At 37.6% G+C, this 21,158-nt stretch overlaps 1 protein-coding gene across 1 annotated transcript in view; it reads right to left on the bottom strand.

The window, feature by feature from the left end:
- Positions 1-501: 501 nt before the first annotated feature.
- The window catches only part of ZYG11B (zyg-11 family member B, cell cycle regulator), a 79,332-nt gene continuing 58,675 nt past the window's right edge, over positions 502-21,158 (bottom strand). The window contains exons 11-14 of the mRNA XM_068539890.1: positions 19,484-19,681; positions 19,306-19,358; positions 18,103-18,200; positions 502-5,408 (exon numbers count right to left, since the gene is read on the bottom strand). Coding sequence (XP_068395991.1) covers positions 5,218-5,408; positions 18,103-18,200; positions 19,306-19,358; positions 19,484-19,681 — 540 coding nt within the window. The 3' untranslated portion in view covers positions 502-5,217. The remainder of the gene's footprint in view (positions 5,409-18,102; positions 18,201-19,305; positions 19,359-19,483; positions 19,682-21,158) is intronic.

Below are 21,158 nucleotides of genomic sequence, written 5' to 3'. Positions count from 1 at the left end.
TACAATATATATTATATCAGTTAATTATCTCAATAGTTGTGTGAATGACTGTCAACCTAGATAAGCTCTCTAGGAAGGGTTCTTGGGCTGTCTGATGGGTGCCCAGTCTGGATTAGGTATAGTCTCTGTGGCTTTATAACAAGTACCGTGGACTGGTCTGTAATACAATGTTATGCAATATTTATCTGTTTATTTGACACTTCCTCTTCTCCACAAAACTCTTAAGTTCTCTGAAGGATTTATAAATTATGCAAGTTCCAACACATAAATAGTACCTAGCATAGGTATTTAATGAAATGAATGAATGGAGTTCCAGGTCCTGCAAAAAAATTAGAAATTTCTGCAGTGAAACCACTGGCCTTTTCCAGAAAGCAACGGTTACAAATGGATGACCAAGGAATCTGAATCTTGCAGCATTAGTTTTAAATTTTAAACCAAATGCCCAGAATAAATGTAGACAAGACACACTTTACATAAAATTTGTAACATTTATTTAGGCAAAAAAAAAAAAAAAAAAATCCCCAAAACAAAAATCTGTATACACAACATTAATACCTAAGTGATGTCCTGATTTAAAACATAGCATGATTCATGTACAGGACACTCCCATTCATCTGGCCACAGTAAGAACAGTGCCTTCAGTCCAGACAATCGACAGCCTTTGAAATGTATACACATTACACTTTCCAATGAATTTTTCATAACCTTTGAAAGGAGTTAAACTCTTCCATCAGAATTCAAGCAAAAGATAGCTTTTTCCATACTCACAAGTCAGTGAGAATTTGACAGTGGGAATTGTACAAAAGTCAGGGATTTAAAAATTTTATTCTTACAGATTATCTGAGTACAAATCTTGACATAACATCCTCCCATTTTTAAATGCTCTCAAGAATTTCCTGCTTTTATGAAAGTATGTCTCAGCTTTCATTAGCAAAGTAGCTTCTTGCTTCTAAGCTGATTAAAGTAAGCTTAAAAGAACCCAATTTGAACAATTTTCCAAAATAAGTTCAAAATTAAGCACATATTATTAATGAACTACATTTATGATTTCTCATAATTTGATAAATTTGGATTTTCTAAATATTCTCGATAGCCATTCTGTCTAGCTATGAAGTTAGGTTGTGCTGTCCAAAGGAGCTTTGCTTCATCCAGAGAAATGAGAAATAGCATTGATTTTCCCATAATTTACCAAAAAAAAATTGGGGGAGGGGAGAAGCAGGCAGAGAAAGTTCTCTCTTAGGCTATCAATCAGTTAACATAAGAATGTGTTAGGTTAAGATTTGGAAACCGAAGAATGCATAATTAGGAGTGTACATGTCACACAAAATCTATGAAATACTAAAAAAAGATAAAGCAATTACTCACTTAAAGCACACTCAGCAAAATTTCCTATCATACCGCTATTTTCATCACTGGATGAAGTCTGGATTTGCATTATTACTTAAATAAACAGTTCGTGAATTAATACAAAAAATGAAAAATGTGTCAATACAAAGCAAATGGTAAAATTTAAATATCCAATATCCACACAGTCATTTGAAACTGCTACAATGGATTTGAGAGGGAAACCATAAGTTCGCAAACCTCTCTGTAAGCTATCTCGGAACACTACTCTGAAGCCCTAGCCATATAAAGCCCCCAAATAAGTAACATACAGATAAAACTGCCCACGTCAGCCAACAGTATGATACTGCCTTTAACTTACACCTTCAGTTTAATAATACTGTTTATCTCTAGATAAAAGTTGCACAATAATCAAATAATGTAAACATACCATTAGAGGGCAGGAGAGGGGTGGGTTTCAACATATACAACACCGTAAGTTTATTTTCCCGGCTACTCATGACCTCTTTTCAACCTTGGGTACTGCTGCACCTTGTTCTATGGGGGGACAGGGTGGGTGTCAGGCATTTTAAAGCACTAAGCACAAACCACGGTTCATTAATCGATTCTACCCTAATTTAGCACATAATGAACTATAATAAAATATGTTTTCATCAAAATGTGCTCCAAAGGTCTAGATGATGGCCCAATACTATCTTGACCATGGCATAATTTAAAATATAGCCAAATGAAAGTGACTGGGGAGAAAAAGGGCCAACTCAAAAGGTCCCACTAGCAAGATCAACTTCCTAGGCTGGATATACAGCACTGATACTTTAAAACATGAATCCTTGATTCTTTGGAGGCTTGCAAACAAAAGATATCATGAAATTAAATTCCCATAGTTGCTTTGTGGGATTCATCTCCACCTTGGGTAATTCACTTAAATTGACTAGTGCCACTAAACGGCATTTCTGTCCAAGGGTGAGGAGCAGCAATATTTAAGGTCAATTCCTGGATCTATGAGTCTGATATGATTTTTTAAATTCTCAACTAAGATCAGTAACAACTGAGTCCTTGGCCAGAGAGTAAATTAACCCCTTATTACTACTTGATTTATGTTTCTTTTCAACTGCAAAAGGAAAAAATGATTTTTTAGAGTTACGAGAACAGCAAAACTTGATGGCAAGAATGAGATACCTTAATTATTTTTGCTTTAATTTCAGACTGTTCTTGTTTTACTCAATAATACCTACATGCTTCATTATAGTTTAAAAAGTCTAATTCCATTTCCTTTTTCCTTTAGTAGATCTAAACCTTGCTGTTGCTTGTGGACTGATGTAGTGATAATTTGCAATATCTGAGCACACCAATGATTTGAGCAATGAGTGGTTCAACCCTAGTCTAAATTGTGCTTGAAACAGCACCTCTAAGCCACTGAAGAGGTAACCCTTGAAGGCACCAAGTTCTGTTACATTCTAGTGTACAAATGCAAACGGGAGGCCTAATAGAGTCTTTCTGTAGAGACAGGCCAGTTACACCTCATAATTTCAATTTATATATATATATATATATATATATATATATATATGTATATATGTATATATGTATATATATATACACACACACATATGTATATATGTATATATACATACACATATATACTGTACTGTAGCCAGATTCAAGACCTTATAGACAATTCTGTGCCGTAATTAGATATACAATTTTAAGAGCCATCCCAACCACAGAGGCACTAAAATTTTTATATATTTGGGATGTGCCTAATTATTTTGCTTTTAAGACTCAAAAGTATCTGGCCATTACCAGTGCTCAAAGTAGTAAATTTCAATTTCAATTTAAATATATTTGAGTCTTCATCTATCAACAAGTTATTCTGAGTAATGAAGGGATTTATTGTTTTCCATACATTTTTAGCCATTTTTGAAAACAATTTATAAAGACAAAAACCTAGGATTAGCCTAGAAGGAACATGTACTTTTGTCTTGAATAGGATACAATAGAAACTTGAAGCCAAACTTCTCAAATAGGCTTTTCCTTAACTACACAAGCTAGAAGACCTAGAAATGGTCTACATAGCTAGCGACTCCAAGCATTTGTAGGCCATCCTATTTTCTACATTTTGCCTTAGATATTTAAAACCCAGAAAAAGGGGGAAATTTTTAAAAGAATTTTCCATTTCCTCTGAAATAGAATTAATCTGTGAATATTTATCTCACACCTATAAAAATTCCTTAAACCGGTTAAGTCAGAATTAATATGGTTTTTAATGATTCTAAACATCTATTTTCATTTAGTTTAAGCTTTCACTCCTGTGAAGGAGTACCAAATAATTCAAGTATGACTACTGCGATAGTGGTATGAAATGTGTATGTCAAAAATGTTATCAGCATACTAATAAGCCAGCTCCTTTCTAAATAAAAGTGCTTCTGAATAATCATCATGATTTTAAACGTATTATTTAAAATCTCTATTGAAAACATTTTGGCCATCTATGAAAAAAACGCAGTCATCTAAGACTGCAGGTTAACTTTATTCACAAACTAAAATTTAAGATGGATACTCTGGTTTCTCTTCAGATTGTATAAATCTTTCGCCTTTTTTTTTTTAAATGGAAAATAACTCTCTTGGTGACTTGCTGCCTCCCAACTACCATTATTGATAACTGATTCTTTACTCTACTGTAACAACTCTCTTAAAGGAAAGGCAACTGTCTAAAAAATAACCCATCTCAAAATATTTCCTTTTATGCACTGCAACTAGAATCATTACATTTAACAATAGTCTAATTCTTCTTGTTTACTTTTGGCAGTGAGATGTGGATATCCTTCCCCAACATGAAAATATTAAGATACATGTAGTCTGAAACAAAAGAAAATTAACTTCTCATGGCAAAATGTACTGTTGTTAACTGTATTTAAAGTAAGCAGGTAATACCATGGGTAGTCTCTATTCCACTGAACAGAATGACTTTGAAATAGAGGGAAAAGGATGGTCTGTTTGAGCAAGAGACGATTTTTGTAAAATACACATTTTCACAACAATATGACATAAAGAAATTCAGACAGTTAAACTCTAACGCAGAATGCTGTAATATTTTATACTGTGGTGCTTGGGGAAATATTTCTAGAGAGTAACCAGCAGTCTGTGTAGGAAGCAGCAGCCCATGCCTCCAGGAATAAATATGAAGAACAAGCTACTGCGCAATGCCTCAGGAGAGGTGGGCTCCAGAAGATGAGCCAGTCCCAGTTTAAAAACTATATACCACAAGAGCAGACCTTTTCCCAGTTCCTAAACTCTATTTTCCCTTAGTAGTTTTTCTTTTCAATATATTTTCTGCCAGCCATCCGGGCACCAGCCAGTGAGTAGCTTTCACAAGGAGAGGACTCAGATTTCCATTCTTTCACACTAAGAAGGACATCTTATAAAAGATACACAGACAGAGAATAAAGGCATTTTATACAGAAGCAATATAAAATTTACAATCGAAGCAGTGCCAGAAATCAGGTTAACAGCTTATCTGAAGCTGCAAATTGACTGAAGGGACTTTAAGATCAGAAAAGTCTGGCCTAAGGGTCCGTGCAAACTTCCCCATAAAACTGTAGAATTTTAAGCACAGTTAAGTTCAAACACTGAAGGATGTGGAAATTTTCCTAAAAGGCAATGAAGGAAGAGACTCTTCTCATCTAATAAGTTAAAAATCACAAAACAAATCAGAGACTGTTCACATGGGCAGTACTGTACATTATCAATCCCATACTCACTTTATGACTCTTGTTGTAGAAACCCCCAAAACATCAGAGAGAGTAAGATATTCCAAGTGAACCTATCACAAAAAGAATTTCTGTGATTCAATTATCCAATTACCTATAGCTATCAATTTAGTCTGGCCTGGGGCTGCTTTTTACAGGGAGGTGGTCTTCCATGGCGTACAATGTGTTTCTCTAAGCTGTCCAGAATAGCCACAGCAATCTGTTGGACATGAGGATCAGTCTGTTCATGTTCTTTGATGTTGTATAAATGCTGCAATCCTCCTTCCTCAATCAGCATGCTGCAATACCTTGAGGCTGAAAGAAAACAGGAGAAAGAGTTTTCCTTAAAAAACTTAATTTGTTTTTTTGTGGAATAATTTTTATGTTTTGCTTAAATTTAAGCTGTTTTGTTATTGCTCACTAACATAAGTTAGAGCCTGAAAAATATCTCTGTAATGATGTTATGCCTACACTACAAGGCCCACACATAGATCATAGATAATACACATACCATTTTATATATATATATATATATATTATATATATAATATATATAAAAATCATAACCATAAGACATAGACAATCTTCTTTGACCCCAAATCATGAGTAAGATGGGTACTGTTACACTTTTATGCATTTCCTATGTTAAAAAAAAAATTTAGGGCTTCCCTGGTGGCGCAGTGGTTAAGAATCCGCCGGCCAATGCAGGGGACACGGGTTCAAGCCCTGGTCCAGGAAGATCCCACATGCCACGGAGCAACTAAGCCCGTGTGCCACAACTACCGAGCCTGCGCTCTAGAGCCCGTGAGCCACACTACTGAGCCCACATGCCTAGAGCCCGTGCTCCGCAACAAGAGAAGCCACTGCAACAAGAAGCCCACGCACCACAACGAAGAGTAGCCCCCACTCGCTGAAACTAGAGAAAGCCTGCATGCAGCAACGAAGACCCAACGCAGCCAAAAATAAATAAATAAATAAAAATTCAATAGCAATCATACTGTACATGCAGTATTCATTATTTTTAAATATTTTTTCCTTTTGCCTTTTTTTTACACATGCCTTTTAAAGTTTATTTTTTTAGTTTTAGTCATATTTATTAAAGTCTAATTTACACACAGTAAAACACACCTAATTTAATCTATAGTTTTATGAGTTTTGCCAAATGTACACACTTGTGTAACTACCAACACAATCAGGATATGGAATATTTTCAACAATTAAAAAGTTTCCTTGTGCACCTTTGAAGTCCGTCTCCCCTGAACCCCTCATCCCAGGTAACCACTGTTCTAATTTCTGTGATATGGACTTTTGCCTAGAACTTCATATAAATGGACAGTATGTAACCTTTTGTGTCTGTCTACTTTTGCTCAGCATGATGTTTTTGAGATGTTTCCAAGTTGTTACCTGTATGTAATCTTTTTTTGTTGTTTTAAGCTGAGAAGTATTCCACTGCATTAAGTACGTCACATGTTTTAATGTTATTGTACTGATGGACATTTGTTGGATGTTCTCTCTCCCTGAGCATTTCATTACAATGACTAAAAATGCTATAATCATTCTTTCACAAGTTTTTTGGGAACTTTTCATTTCCTGGATCTTGAGAAAATACCTAAAATGATGGGCAAATGCTAAATGTATGTTTATTTTTTTATTTTATTTTCAAATTTTATTTTATTTTTTTATACAGCAGGTTCTTATTAGTTGTCCATTTTATACACATCAGTGTATACATGTCAATCCCAATCTCCCAATTCATCACATGCCTATCCTCCCCCCGACCGCTTTCCCCCCTTGGTGTCCATACATTTGTTCTCTATATCTGTGTCTCAATTTCTGCCCTGCAAACTGGTTCATCTGTACCATTTTTCTAGGTTCCACATACATGCGTTAATATACGATATTTGTTTTTCTCTTTCTTACTTCACTCTGTATGACAGTCTCTAGATCCATCCATAAATGTATGTTTAACTTTATAAGAAATCACCAAATTGTTTTCTGAAATGGTTGTATAGTTTTTCATTCCCATCAGCAATGAATGAGAAAGTTGCTTCATGTCCTCATCAACATTTGTCATTGTCCGTCTTTTTGATTATAGGCAGCCTTCCTAGCAGGTATAAAGTGGCTTACACCTCATTGTGGCTTTAATTTATATTTTTCTAATGACTAATGATGCTGAACTTTTTTTTTTGCCATCATGACAGTATCTTTATTTATTTTATTTTATTTATTTATTTTTTTGGCCACGCCCTGTGGCATGCGGGATCTTAAGTTCCCCGACCGGGGATCAAACCCCTGCCCCCTGCAGGGGAAGCGTGGAGTCTTAACCACTGGACCACCAGGGAAGTCCTGAACTTCTTTTAATGTGCTTATTGGCCATTTGTATATTTTCTTTGAAGAAATGTCTATTTGGATCCTTTGCCAATTTTTAAACGGGGTTATTTTCCTTTTTACTATTGTGTTTATATATTCTGAAAACAAATCTCTCATCAGGTATATAATTTGCAAATATTTTCAACCATTCTGGGAGTCGTCTTTTCACTTTCTTGATGGTGTCCTTCAAAGCACAAAAGTTTTAAAATTTTTTATTAAATCCAATTAGACTAGTTTTCTTTTGTCACATGCTTTTGGTATCCTATATAAGAAATCATTGCTTAATCCAACATCATGAAGATTTATACCTATGTTTTCTTTTAAAAGTTTTATATGCTTATGTATATGTAAATGTAGTTCTTATACTTAGGCCTGTAATCCATTTTTGAGTTAATTTTTGTATGTGGTATGAGGTAAGGGTCAAAGTTCTTTCTTTTACATGTGCCTACTCAGTTTTCCCAGCACCATTTGTTTAAAAACCTGTTCTTTCCCCACTGAATTGTCTTGACACCCTTGTCAAAAATCAGTTAACCATAGATGCATGGTTATTTTTGGACTCTCAATTCTATTGCATTGATCTATACATCTATCCTAATGATATTGAGCATCTTTTCAGGTGCTTATTTGCCATCTGTAAATCTTTGGTGAAAAGTCTGTTCAACTCTTGTCCATTTCCTTGTATTGTTTTCTTATCATTAAGTTTTGAGAGTACATGGTATATTTTGAACACAAACGCTTTATCAGACATGTGATTTGAAAATTTTGACCCAGTATGTGCACTGACTTTTCATGTTCTTGACAGTGTCTTTCAAAAAGCTGAAGTCCTTAAGCTTGATTTGTTCACATCCAATTTAGCAGGTTTTTCTTTTTCTTTTTTTTTGGCTGCTCTGTGTGGCTTGCGGGACCTTAGTTCCCCAACCAGGGATCGAACCCGCACCCCCTGCAGTGGAAGTGTGGAGTCTTAACCACTGGACTTCCAGGGAAGTCCCTAGTTTTTTCTTTTGTAGATCATACTTCTGTGCATATTTAAGAATTTGATCTCAATAGATGCAGAAAAAGCTTTCGACAAAATTCAACATCATTTATGATAAAAACCCTCCAGAAAGTAGGCACACAGGGAACTTTCCTCAACATAATAAAGGCCATATATGACAAACCCACAGCCAACATCATTCTCAATGGTGAAAAACTGAAACCATTTCCACTAAGATCAGGAACAAGACAAGGTTGCCCACTCTCACCACTAGTATTCAACATAGTTTTGGAAGTTTTAGCCACAGCAATCAGAGAAGAAAAAGAAATAACAGGAATCCAAATCGGAAAAGAAGAAGTAAAACTGTCACTGTTTGCACATGACATGATACTATACATAGAGAATCCTAAACATGCTACCAGAAAACTACTAGAGCTAATCAATGAATTTGGTAAAGCAGCAGGATACAAAATTAATGCACAGAAATCTCTTGCATTCCTATACACTAATGATGAAAAATCTGAAAGAGAAATTAAGAAAACACTCCCATTTACCATTGCAACAAAAAGAATAAAATACCTAGGAATAAGCCTACCTAAGGAGACTAAAGACCTGTATGCAGAAAACTATAAGACACTGATGAAAGAAATTAAAGATGACACAAACAGATGGAGAGATATATCATGTTCTTGGATTGGAAGAATCAACATTGTGAAAATGACTATACTACCCAAAGCATTCTACAGATTCAATGTAATCCCTATCAAACTACCAATGACATTTTTCACAGAACTAGAACAAAAATTTGCACAATTTGTATGGAAACACAAAAGACCCCGAATAGCCAAAGCTATCTTGAGAAAGAAAAACAGAGCTGGAGGAATCAGGCTCCTGAACTTCAGACTATACTGCAAAGCCACAATAGTCAAGACAGTATGGTACTGGCACAAAAACAGAAATATAGATCAGTAGAACAGGATAGAAAGCCCAGAGATAAACCCACACACCTATGGTCACCTTATCTTTGATAAAGGAGGCAAGAATATACACTAGAAAAAAGACAGTCTCTTCAATAAGTGGTGCTGGGAAAACTGGACAGCTACATGTAAAAGAATGAAATTAGAACACTCCCTAACACCATACACAAAAGTAAACTCAAAATGGATTAATGACATAAATGTAAGGCCAGACACTATCAAACTCTTAGAGGAAAACATAGGCAGAACACTCTATGACACAAATCACAGCAAGATCCTTTTTGACCCACCTCCTAGAGAAATGGAAGTAAAAACAAAAATACACAAATGGGACCTAATGAAACTTAAAAGCTTTTGCACAGCAAAGGAAACCATACACAAGACGAAAAGACAACAGTCAGAATGGGAGAAAACATTTGCAAACAAAGCACCTGACAAAGGGTTAATCTCCAAAATTTACAAGCAGCTCATGCAGCTCAGTATCAAAAAAACAAACAACCCAATCCAAAAATGGGCAGAAGACCTAAATAGACATTTCTCCAAAGAAGATATACAGATTGCCAACAAACACATGAAAGAACGCTCAACATCACTAATGATTAGAGAAATGCAAATCAAAACTACAATGAGGTATCACCTCACATCAGTCAGAATGGCCATCATCAAAAAATCTACAAACAGTAAATGCTGGAGAGGGTGTGGAGTAAAGGGAACCCTCTTGCACTGTTGGTGGCAATGTAAATTGACACAGCCACTATGGAGAACAGTATGGAGGTTCCTTAAAAAACTAAAAATAGAACTACCATACGACCCAGCAATCCCACTACTGGGCATATACCCTGAGAAAACCATAATTCAAAAAGAGTCATGTACCAAAATGTTCATTGCAGCTCTATTTACAATAGCCAGGACATGGAAGCAACCTAAGTGTCCATGGACAGATGAATGGATAAAGAAAATGTGGTACATATATACAATGGAATATTACTCAGCCATAAAAAGAAATGAAACTGAGTTATTTGTAGTGAGGTGGATGGACCTAGAGACTGTCATACAGAGTGAAGTAAGTCAGAAAGAAAAACAAATACCGTATGCCAAGACATATATATGGAATCTTAAAAAAAAAAAAAAAAAAGTGGTTCTGAAGAACCTAGGGGCAGGACAGGATAAAGATGCAGACATAGAGAATGGACTTTAGGACATGGGGAGGGGGAAGGGTAAACTGGGACGAAGTGAGAGAGTGGCACGGAAATATATACACTACCAAATGTAAAAAAGATAGCTAGTGGGAAGCAGCCGCATAGCACAGGGAGATCAGCTCCATGCTTTGTGTTGTGTCCATCTAGAGGGGTGAGATAGGGAGGGTAGGAGGGAAACACAAGAGGGAGGAGATATAGGAATATATGTATATGTATAGCTGATTCACTTTGTTATAGAGCAGAAACTAACACACCATTGTAAAGCAATTACACTCCAATAAAGATGTTTAAAAAAAAAAAATCTGCCTAAGACAAGGTTACAAATATTTTGTCACATTTTCTTCTAGAAACTTTTAATAGTTTTTGGTTTCGTATTTAGACTTATGATCAATTAAGAGTTAAATTTTTTTAAATTAATTATTTATTTATTTTGGCTGTGCCAGGTCTTAGGTGCGGCATGCAGGATCTTTGTTGTGGCATGAGGGATCTTTAGTTGTGGCATGTGGGCTTCTTAGTTGTGGCGTGTAGACTCTTAGTTGCAGCATGCATGCAGGATCTATTTCTCCAATCAGGGATCAAACCTGGGCCCCCTGCATTGGGAGCTTGGAGTCTTAGCCAATGGACCACCAGGGAAGTCCCAAGAGTTAATTTTTGTATACAAGGTATGAATCAAGGTTCTTTTTTTTTTTTGCAGATAGAGATACACTTGATGCCGTACTGTTTGTTGAAAAAACTATTATTTCTCTATTGAATTGCTTTGAACTTATGTCAAAAACCAACCAACCATATGTGTACAGGTCTGTTTCTGTACTCTCTATTCTGGTCCTTTGAACATTCTTTGTCTATGTTTATGCCTGGACTTCCAATTGGTGTCTGAAGTGAGGGCAGTTTTGTGGGACTGAGCCCTTAACTTGTGGAATCTGACACTATCTCCAGGTAAATAGTGTCAGAATTGAACTAAATTTGTAGGACACCCAGCCAGTGCCGGCTGAGAAATGGAGAACTTTTTGGTGGGATGTGGAAAAAACACATATCAGAATTGGTGTCAGAAGTGGGATTTGCTATCCTGGTCCTGGCTTACGGAAACATGTGGTTAGGGAAGAGAAAGGATAAAAAGGTGAGGGACAAGGAACCTTTGGTTCTTGGGTGGCTACTCCATGATGTGGAGTAGCAGCTGTGCTGCAATCTGTTACTAACGGTAAAAGTTACCAACGGAATTTATTTTTGTATTTATTTATGTTTTTAAGAGTTTTGTTATATGTTTGTTTTTTTAAAAAAAATATTTATTTATTTATTTGGCTGCACTGGGTCTTAGTTGCAGCAGGCAGGCCCATTAGTTGTGGCATGCAAACTCCCAGTTGCAGCATGCATGTGGGATCTAGTTCCCCAACCAGGGATCGAACCCAGGCCCCCTGCACTGGGGGCACGGAGTCTCAACCACTGCGCCACCAGGGAAGTCCCAACCAATGGAATTTAGAGATGAATTCAAACCTGACCAGCAATTGCTTTATCTAATCAAGGCAAAGATTGACAAAAGGCCAGGATTCCTTGACTTGACTCTTTACTGGGGACTTAAAGCCTTTTGCACAAGAGTGAGTAACTTAGTCAGGAAGTGGAGAAGTTCCTGGTGAAGTCCTGATGTGGGCTACAATTAGAGAGTTAAAAAAAAATAATGTAAGGATTGATAGGATTATGAAAGTTGGGAGTGTTTTTTAAAAAATATTTATTTATTTATTTATGTATTTATTTGGCTGCATCGAGTCTTAGTTATGGCCCATGGGCTCTAGAGCCTGCGGGCTTAGTTGCCCCGAGGCATGTGGGATCTTAGTTACCCGACCAGGGACTGAACCCACGTCCCCTGCATTGGTAGGCAGATACTTAACCACTGGATCACCAGGGAAGTCCTGAAAGTTGGAATGTTTAAACAGACTTTATGTAAAGAAGTTGTGTCTCCTTTGCCTCAATATTTTATGGAAATGAGTATTATGTCTGGCTGGGGAACACTCTCCTATCTAGTACTGTAAGATCAAAATCTGTGGATGATTACAGTTAGGAATATAAGGGTTAACAGAACTAAGGTAAAAGTCTGTAGGGGAATTGGTATGGTTGAACAGACTTTATGTGAAGTGGTTACATTTCTTTTACCTGATGGTATTATGAGGATGAACATTTTATTGACTGGGAAATGTTTCCACTACCTAACATCATAAAACAGAAAGCATGTAAATCCACCTTTCAAGCAATGTTAATTGGACATGCTAAATGGGAACCAGTAAGATTGCCCAAGCCAATGCAATGTAGAATAGAAGCTGGAGTGCTGGCAGGGACAAATTCTCTGTGCCATAGCCCTATGTGAAGGACTGACTGGGGTTTATGGCAAAAGCCTGTGAGTGCCTACCAGAGATGATTACTGGGACTTTGGACTTGAGAATTTCCATTTGAGGGGCATTTACTACCTTGCTATTTGGCATTAATTGAAGCTAGCCTCATGACTGAAGGACAAAAAATGATCTTCAAACCTGAAATACCCAAGACGTTTTGAGTGATGTCAGAGAAACACTCTAATGGGGATGGCAGTGCCCAGAGGAGTTCCATAATAAAACGGAATTGGTTTATATAGGATCGTGCTACCTGGAGAATGCAAGGAGGAGATACTCATGAGCAGGGAGCCTCTTTCTCCCTAGTCAGTCCCTAGGACTGACTTTGGAACTGCACAAGGAGCTGCCAGATTCTATAGTCACTTGGACAGTGCCCTATAAACAGCTCTCCAACAACCAACAAACTGCTGCTTGGTTTGTGGATAGCAGTTCCAAGGTAAACAGACAACATCCTGTTTGGAAGGCCACCACTCTGATTGAAAAAGGTAAAACCAAAACAGCCCTGTGGACTGAACTGCATGCTGTGTTCCCAGCAAGGATGAAAAATTGAATAGTGGTAAAAGCCTCTGTTTGGGTTTTTTCATGGGCAGTGGCCAATGGTCTAGCTGTGTGGGTGGATACAAGGGCAATGGAAACCTGGTCATTAAGGCAGGACATATCTGTGCCCATCAGAAGAATTCTCTTCCATGTTCAGAAGCTGACTGGAACTGACAAGCAGATATCCCAATGTGCTTGCTTGAGGTGGCCACCTGAGTCCACGAAATGAGTGGATATGGAGGAACTGCAGCAATGCAGAGATGGACTGAATCTAGACATATTCCTCTTGCATTTTGAGGCACAAAGTGCCAGAGTCAAGGAAAACGTTTTCTATCCCTACAGTGTCCAACAATGGGCAGAGAGATATCCTCCTCAGAGTAATAGTTTGATAGAGAATTGGAATGGGCAATTAAAACATTAGTTATCTAAAATCGGAGGTGGGAGGGAGGGGGGAGATATAAGCCTGAAGGGCTAGCTTTCACACCTTCACGAGTATATGTATGCTCACACTCAATATGAGTGGAGCTAAAAGAATGTCCCCACTAGGGACTTCCCTGGTGGAGCAGTGGATAAGACTCTGCACTTCCAATGCAGGGGGCCCGCGTTTGATCCCTGGTCAGGGAACTAGGTCCTACATGCATGCCACAATTAAGGAGCCCACATGCCGCAACTAAGAAGCCCTGGAGCTGCAACTAAGGAGCCCACATGCTGCAACCAAGGAGCTGGTGAGCTGCAATTAAGACCCGGCACAACTAGATAGATAGATAGATAATTTTTTAAAAAAGAATGTCCCCACTAGATATTCTCCTGTTTTTCTGGGGAACCTGGGGAAGAGGGAGTGGGAAAGGATGTTGATATGATTATGTGATTCTTGCTAAGGTAGGATACTGGTATAATGATTATACTTTCTTCTTCTTCTTCCCCATATCACAACGTTGTTTAATTCCCCTACCTGGTGCAGTGGTCACAGAACCAGGACTGCAACTACAAATGCTGGAAGCAGGGATGATTCTTAAGCAAGACACTGTAACTATGTTGTAAAATCTTTTTGTCAGGATTCCCAAGGGCCTAATGGGTTGGGTTATGCCTTAACTCCATCTGGCAAAATTGGGAATAACACTGAATGCAACTATATTGCCTCGTGGTAAAAACAGCCCACTAGTTCTGCACCTATGTAATCTTACCCTATCTGAATGACAGGGGACTGAGGGGGAGACACTTGCTAGACTAGTATTGCTGTTGGCAATCTACACCAACACAGTGGCCAAAATTAGTGTCCCTTCCAAAGGTGGAAAAGTTTGAGTGTACATGAAGAGAAGGAGGAATAGGAGCTGAGGGTACAGGAATGAATAAATAGGCTATGTAATAAGAGAAATTCAATATGACATTAACACATCAAAAAAGGCTCAGAGGGCTTCCCTGGTGGCGCAGTGGTTGAGAATCTGCCTGCCAACGCAGGGGACACGGGTTCGAGCCCTGGTCTGGGAGGATCCCACATGCCGTGGAGCAGCTAGGCCCGTGAGCCACAACTACTGAGCCTGCGCGTCTGGAGCCTGTGCTCCGCAACAAGAGAGGCTGTGATAGTGAGAGGCCTGCGCACCGCGATGAAGAGTGGCCCCCGCTTGCCGCAACTAGAGAAAGCCCTTGCACAGAAACGAAGACCCAACACAGCCAAAAATAAATATTAAAAAAAAATAAATTAAAGAAAAAAAAAAAAAAAGAAAGAAATGGAGGAAGGAGGCAGAAGAATTAGCAAAAAAAAAAAAAAAAAAGGCTCAGAGCAAGAGATGATATTATCTCTTAGTTTAAGAGCAATATATGGCTTCACCCTAAGACCACTTCTGCTTTTGGAGCCTTACAAAATCTACTAGAAGCCTGCAAACCTCAGTGGCCTTGCCCTGGGAGACATCCCACTCTGTCACCTCATTACCGTATGTCAAAAGGGGATCCTTATGAATGACAAAAGACACTCCTATCACTCAGGAAATTATAAAGGTTTGAGGATTTCTGTGCTAGGAACCAGGAACAAAGACCAAATATAGTTCTTATTATATCTTCTGGTCTTTGATGACAGATCCCTTAAAACAAAATGATTGTAACAGTTAACAGATACTAGCACATTACTAGAGTCCCATTCAGTCATTAATCATATAAAAATGTCTCCCAGGGCAAGGGAGCATTCACCGTGTTGGTGAATGCACTCACGTGCCTGGATGGTGGCACAGCCTAGTTCCATGGGGACAGAAGCTCCTGTGCTCAGAATCCTTCAGAACCCTGCCCTATGTATCTCTTAATCTGGCTGCTCATCTGCATCCTTTATAATAAACTGGTAAATATAATTAAATGTTTTTCTGAGTTCTGTGAGCTGCTCTAGCAAATTAATTGAACCAGAGGAGGGGGGTCGTGGGAACCTCAGATCTACAGCTAGTCAGTCAGAAGCACAGGTACCAACATAAACTTGGGATTGGCATCTGAAGTGGGGACAGCAGTATTGTGGGATTGAGCCCTTAACCTGTGGGATCTGACACTAGCTCCAGGTAGACAGTGTCAGAATTGAGTTAAATTTGTTGGACACCCAGTCAGTGTCTGCTGAGAATTAGAGAACTGCTTGATGAGGTATGGAAAAAACACACATTTGGAGCCACAAAACACCTGTCTTGATTACTGTAGCTCTATAGTATGTCTTTAAGTCAGGTAGTATAACTCCTCCAATTTTGTTCTTCATTTTTCTAAGTTGTTTCAATATTCTAGGTCCTTTGCATTTCTGTATGAATTTTAGAATCAGCCTGTGAATTTCTCTTCTGCTAAGACTGCTAAGATTTTGAATGGGACTATATAAATCTACAATACATTTGGAGAGAATTGCCATTTTAACAACAGTAACTTCTAACTCATAAGTGCTGTCCTTCTATTTGGTTAGCCCTTCTCTAATGTCTCTCAGCAATGCTTTGTTTTTCTCAGTGTACAGGTCTTGCACATCTTTGTCAGATATATCCTTAAGTATTTCATAGTTTTTGGTAAAACTGTGTATGTCATTTTTTCATTTACATTGGTTGCGGCTAATATAAAGAAGTGCAACTGATTTGTGTATATTGATCTTGTATCCTGGAACCTTGCTAAACTCACTTATTAGGTCTAGTTGCCCTCTTGTAGATTTCATGGGATTTTTCTACATAGATATCACGTCACCTGTGAATAAAAACAGTTTTACTTCATTCTTTCCAATCTGGATGCCTTCTGTTTCTTTCCTGATCACACTGGACAGAACCTTCATTACAATGTTCAATAGCAGTGAGGTTGGACATCCTTGCCTTGTTCCTGATCTTAGAGGGGAAACAGTCACATTTAATTTTTCACTATTAATTTTGATGTTAGCTGTAGGATATCCTTAGATGCTCTTTCTGCATCTACTGAGATGATCAGATTGTTTTTCTTTCCTGGTCTGGTAATAGGATGAAACACATTGATTTTCAAATGTTAAACCAACTTTGCATTCCTGGAATAACCTCCTTGGTCCTTTTTATATACTGTTGGGTTCCATTTGTTAAAAAAAGAATTTCCTCATCTATGCTCATGAGAGATATTGTTCAATAATTTTCTTTTCTTATGTCTTTGCCTGGTATTGATATCAGGATAATTCTGGTGTTCCTGCTTTCTAATTTTTTTTAAACCAGCTTTCTTTCAGTTTGGATATTTTCTATTGCTGTGTATTCAATTTCACCAACCTCTTCTTATTTGTATCTACTCTTAAGCTCACCCAAATATTTTTCATGTCAAATTTTAATTTTTTTTAAACATTACTTTTCCCCTCTTAATTTCATGTTTTCTTTAAAATCTTGGATCATATCTATAAAAAATTTCAAATTTTTGTTCCTGCTAATTCCATCATTACTACCAATTCTGGGTCTGTTTCAATTGTCTAATTTTTCTCCTGGTTATGGGTCATATTTTTCTGCTTCATCTTTCATCTAGCAGCTCTTACCATATAACTAAACATGTTGTTGAGTGTATAGATTTTGTTGTCTGTTTTAAAAGAGTGCTTAGTTTTTCTCTGACAGTTTACTTGCAGAGCAGCTTGATCATTTCAAGACTTGCTTTTAAGCTTCACAGGGTTGCCTTAGAGAAACCTTTAATTTAGGGCTAGTTTAATCTTTTCTGGCATCTGTAGTGAATGTCCTGGGTATCAAGTTCTTTCCACTGTTTGGAATTTGAATATTTTCTAACCTGTGTAAGCTCCATGTGTTGTTCAGTTAGCAGCTCCTTGGTATTTGTTCTTTCTCAGGCCTCAGGAAGTCTCACCCTAAGCATGCACAGCCTAAGACTCAAGAAACTCCTATGAAGATTTCTGAAGTTCTTTCTTAGAACAGTGTAAGTCTCATTCACTACCGTCATTGATTTCTAATATTGCCAAGCTCATTCTGAAAGTATAAACTTAGTTCATAACTTAAGATTCTCTTACACTGTATTTTTAAAAGTCTGTGTCCTTAAAAATCAAACACAATTTAGAAATGGCTTTCCTGTGCAAGGAGAATTTCACTTGAAAAAGAAAAACACAGTTCTCTTTTCGGTACATACGATTCTTGCTGCAGACATGCTGCATGGCCCAAACTGCCCATAGCTGGACTCCTGGTGTTGTGAAACAGCCAAGTAATGGGAAAAATGGATTAAAGGACCTAAAAGTTCAAAAGAAAAGAATATAAGTTACATCCTATACTTAGTGTCATTTTCTAAAGCAATGCTTCCTGAGCTTTTTGCTCCAGAAATTTCATCCTGCTATTTTTAAACTATATAATATAAATGAGCTTCTATAGAACATCTTTTCTTTGTCTTAGCCATTTGATAAACGAGTATATTCAGACAAAAGTCTTGGTACAGAAGATGGAAGGCAATCAGAACAACATACTTTTTCTCAAAAGCGCCTGTTGGTCTTGAAGATACACATTTGAAGAATAGCAGACTTTGGTTTGGAAACTTAGATAAGGAGAAGTTAGTTGATAACTAACCAGAACACCACCATGACGGAGCTCTAGAATTAGTCTTTCTATTTCTACAAGTTTTCTGCCCAAAAATGTATAGAACATAAGTTGGAATCAAAAGTGTTGGCAGCATCAGCATTTATAAAGTAGACAACAAAATAAATTGCAATAATAATATTTATGCAGCAATCTGGAATACTTCTGGTATATTAGCAACTTATCTATCAAGTCACCTAACTGTCATAAATAGAGTTAGAATCCAGTATGCCCTTTAATAAATTATTATAAACTGTTTCCCTGAACAAATCAGGTGCTACTTCTAGTTCTCTAAATGTGTTCTCATTTTAGACCTCCTTGCATTAATACTCTTCCTAAAATCTTCTGTATCTACTTAATGATCTCTCAAAACTCAGCTCACAATCTACTTCCTCTGGAAGCTTTTTACCATTTTCCAGTGCACGTTCAGAGCATTCTATGTACATAACTAGCATAGGAGTGAATTATTTCTGATTTACAACTGGTTTCCATCACTAGACTGTAAAGTTCTTGTATGGAGGCACCATATCTTACTCATCTTTGAATTTCAAGAGCATAGAACAAGACCTTGGCACCTGTTTTCAATAAATGTAGAATGAAGGAAAGACTGATGAATGATAGGTAGCAAAATAAATTAAAAACACTTTATTTTAAAGCCAGTACGAAGATAGATGCCAAAGGGTAAAATCTACATCTAATAGGAATGATCTCTACACAAGCAAAATGACTAGATTACTGGCTTAATATTAATTATCTTGCTAGTTACCTGTATGCTACCATCTCACACTCTGGAGTTGGCCATTTCAAAATCGCTGAATGCTGAAAGACACAAAGCACACAAGAAAGGGTTACAATATTTATTTAGCATTGCATTATGAGGGTTTGACAGTCTAACCATTATGAATGTTGTCTGCATGCTTCCAAAATACACCAAATTACCCTACCAGATCGTCCAGAAGAGAATTCCTCTGGCTACGACTCAATGTCCAAGCTTGTTCTCCTCTAGATATTAAGTGGGCAATAATCCCAGCTGCAAAGTAACTGACTTCCACTTCAACACTATGTAGAAGGCTACTGATGTGGTCTATAAAATCCTTCCACATTAATTCAGAATGCAATTCTTGTACTTCGGCTATATTGTTCTGGAAAAAAAAGAAGATATAAAAATTAAAATAATATGTATAATAAATGGCTAAATGACACTGCAATGATTTAAATATGTATGGACAAAAGCGAATATTGTTGCTATGTTAGCACAGTGGGATTACAGGTGATTTTATTCCTCTCCTCCCCAAACAATAAAATAATAAAGAAACAGCAGCAAGTTCTGTTTCAGGTAAAATAGTAAACTAGATAACCTAAAAATTTCCTGCTATAAAATATCTAGAAGTGCTGGGTAAAAACTGGCAAACAAACTTTAAATATGTAACTTTTTTGGTGGGACAAAATGTAAACAGGGAATCAAACTAAAGCATAACAGGCTATCACTGGCCTGCACGGGCAAGAGAACTGGGTTTTAATAGACATGCAAGGGCAAAAGTAAGGGCCAGAGATTGGAACTAATACAAGGCAAGAACTTTCAAAGCATTACACCTCAGTAAAAGAGTGGATTGACATAGATACATAAAAAAGAAGTAATCTGGGCTCTGGCCAATTTAGGTTGTGCTTGATCTTCTCCAAAACAATCTAAGATTCAACTTATCTCACTACTCTGAAGATTAATCCTCATTTTAAAAAAAAATTTAATTATTTATTTATTTTTGGCTGTGTCAGGTTTTAGTTGCAGCACGCAGGATCTTCGTTGAGGCATGTGGAATCTTTCATTGTGGCGTACGGGCTCTTTGTTGCAGCGCCTAGGCATCTCTCTCTAGTTCTGGTGAGTGGGCTCAGCAGTTGCGGTGCACGGGCTCTCTAGTTGCGGCACGCGGGCTCCAGAGCACGTGGGCTCTGTAGCTGTGGGGTGCAGGCTCCAGAGTACATGGGCTCTGTAGTTTGCCGCATGCGGGCTCTCTCATTGAGGCGCGCGAGCTCAGTAGTTGTGGCGCGTGGGCTTAGTTGTCCCATGGCATGTGGGATCCTAGTTCCCCGACCAGGGATCAAACCTGTATCCCATGCATTGGAAGGCAGATTCTTAACCACTGGACCACCAGGGAAGTCCCTAATCCTCATTCTTAAAACTTCATTTGATCTACTATGAAATCATAATTCTCTTCCTAACACACTGATTCCATTTCTTAGGAACCAAAAACCCTGGCCTTTTCGTTGGTAAGAAACTATTCACTCCCTAGCTTAAGTCATTCTGTAACAAATGAAAATGAAAGTTATCGTGTCCAAATGTATTCTCTGTAACGACTAACAAGTTTTCTTTTCCAATCATGGAAGAGTGAGGATGGAAGGGACAAGTGTAACTTTACTCACTACATGAATGTGTATAATCCTGTACCTTTCCATCAGCATTAGTGATAAATCAATGACTCCTATGCCCCTCTCTAACCTCACATATTCAAACAAGAAAAGGCATTTCACATTCATTTTTCTAAAATTAATTAATTTATTTATTTTTGGCTGCATTGGGTCTTCGTTGCTGCATGCAGGCTTTCTCTAGTTGCGGCGAGCAGG

This window comes from Eschrichtius robustus, chromosome 3 (genome assembly GCF_028021215.1).
Source record: "Eschrichtius robustus isolate mEscRob2 chromosome 3, mEscRob2.pri, whole genome shotgun sequence".
NCBI lineage: Eukaryota > Metazoa > Chordata > Mammalia > Artiodactyla > Eschrichtiidae > Eschrichtius > Eschrichtius robustus.
Note: the sequence above shows the minus strand (reverse complement) of the source record. Positions and strands in the feature narration are given on the sequence as shown.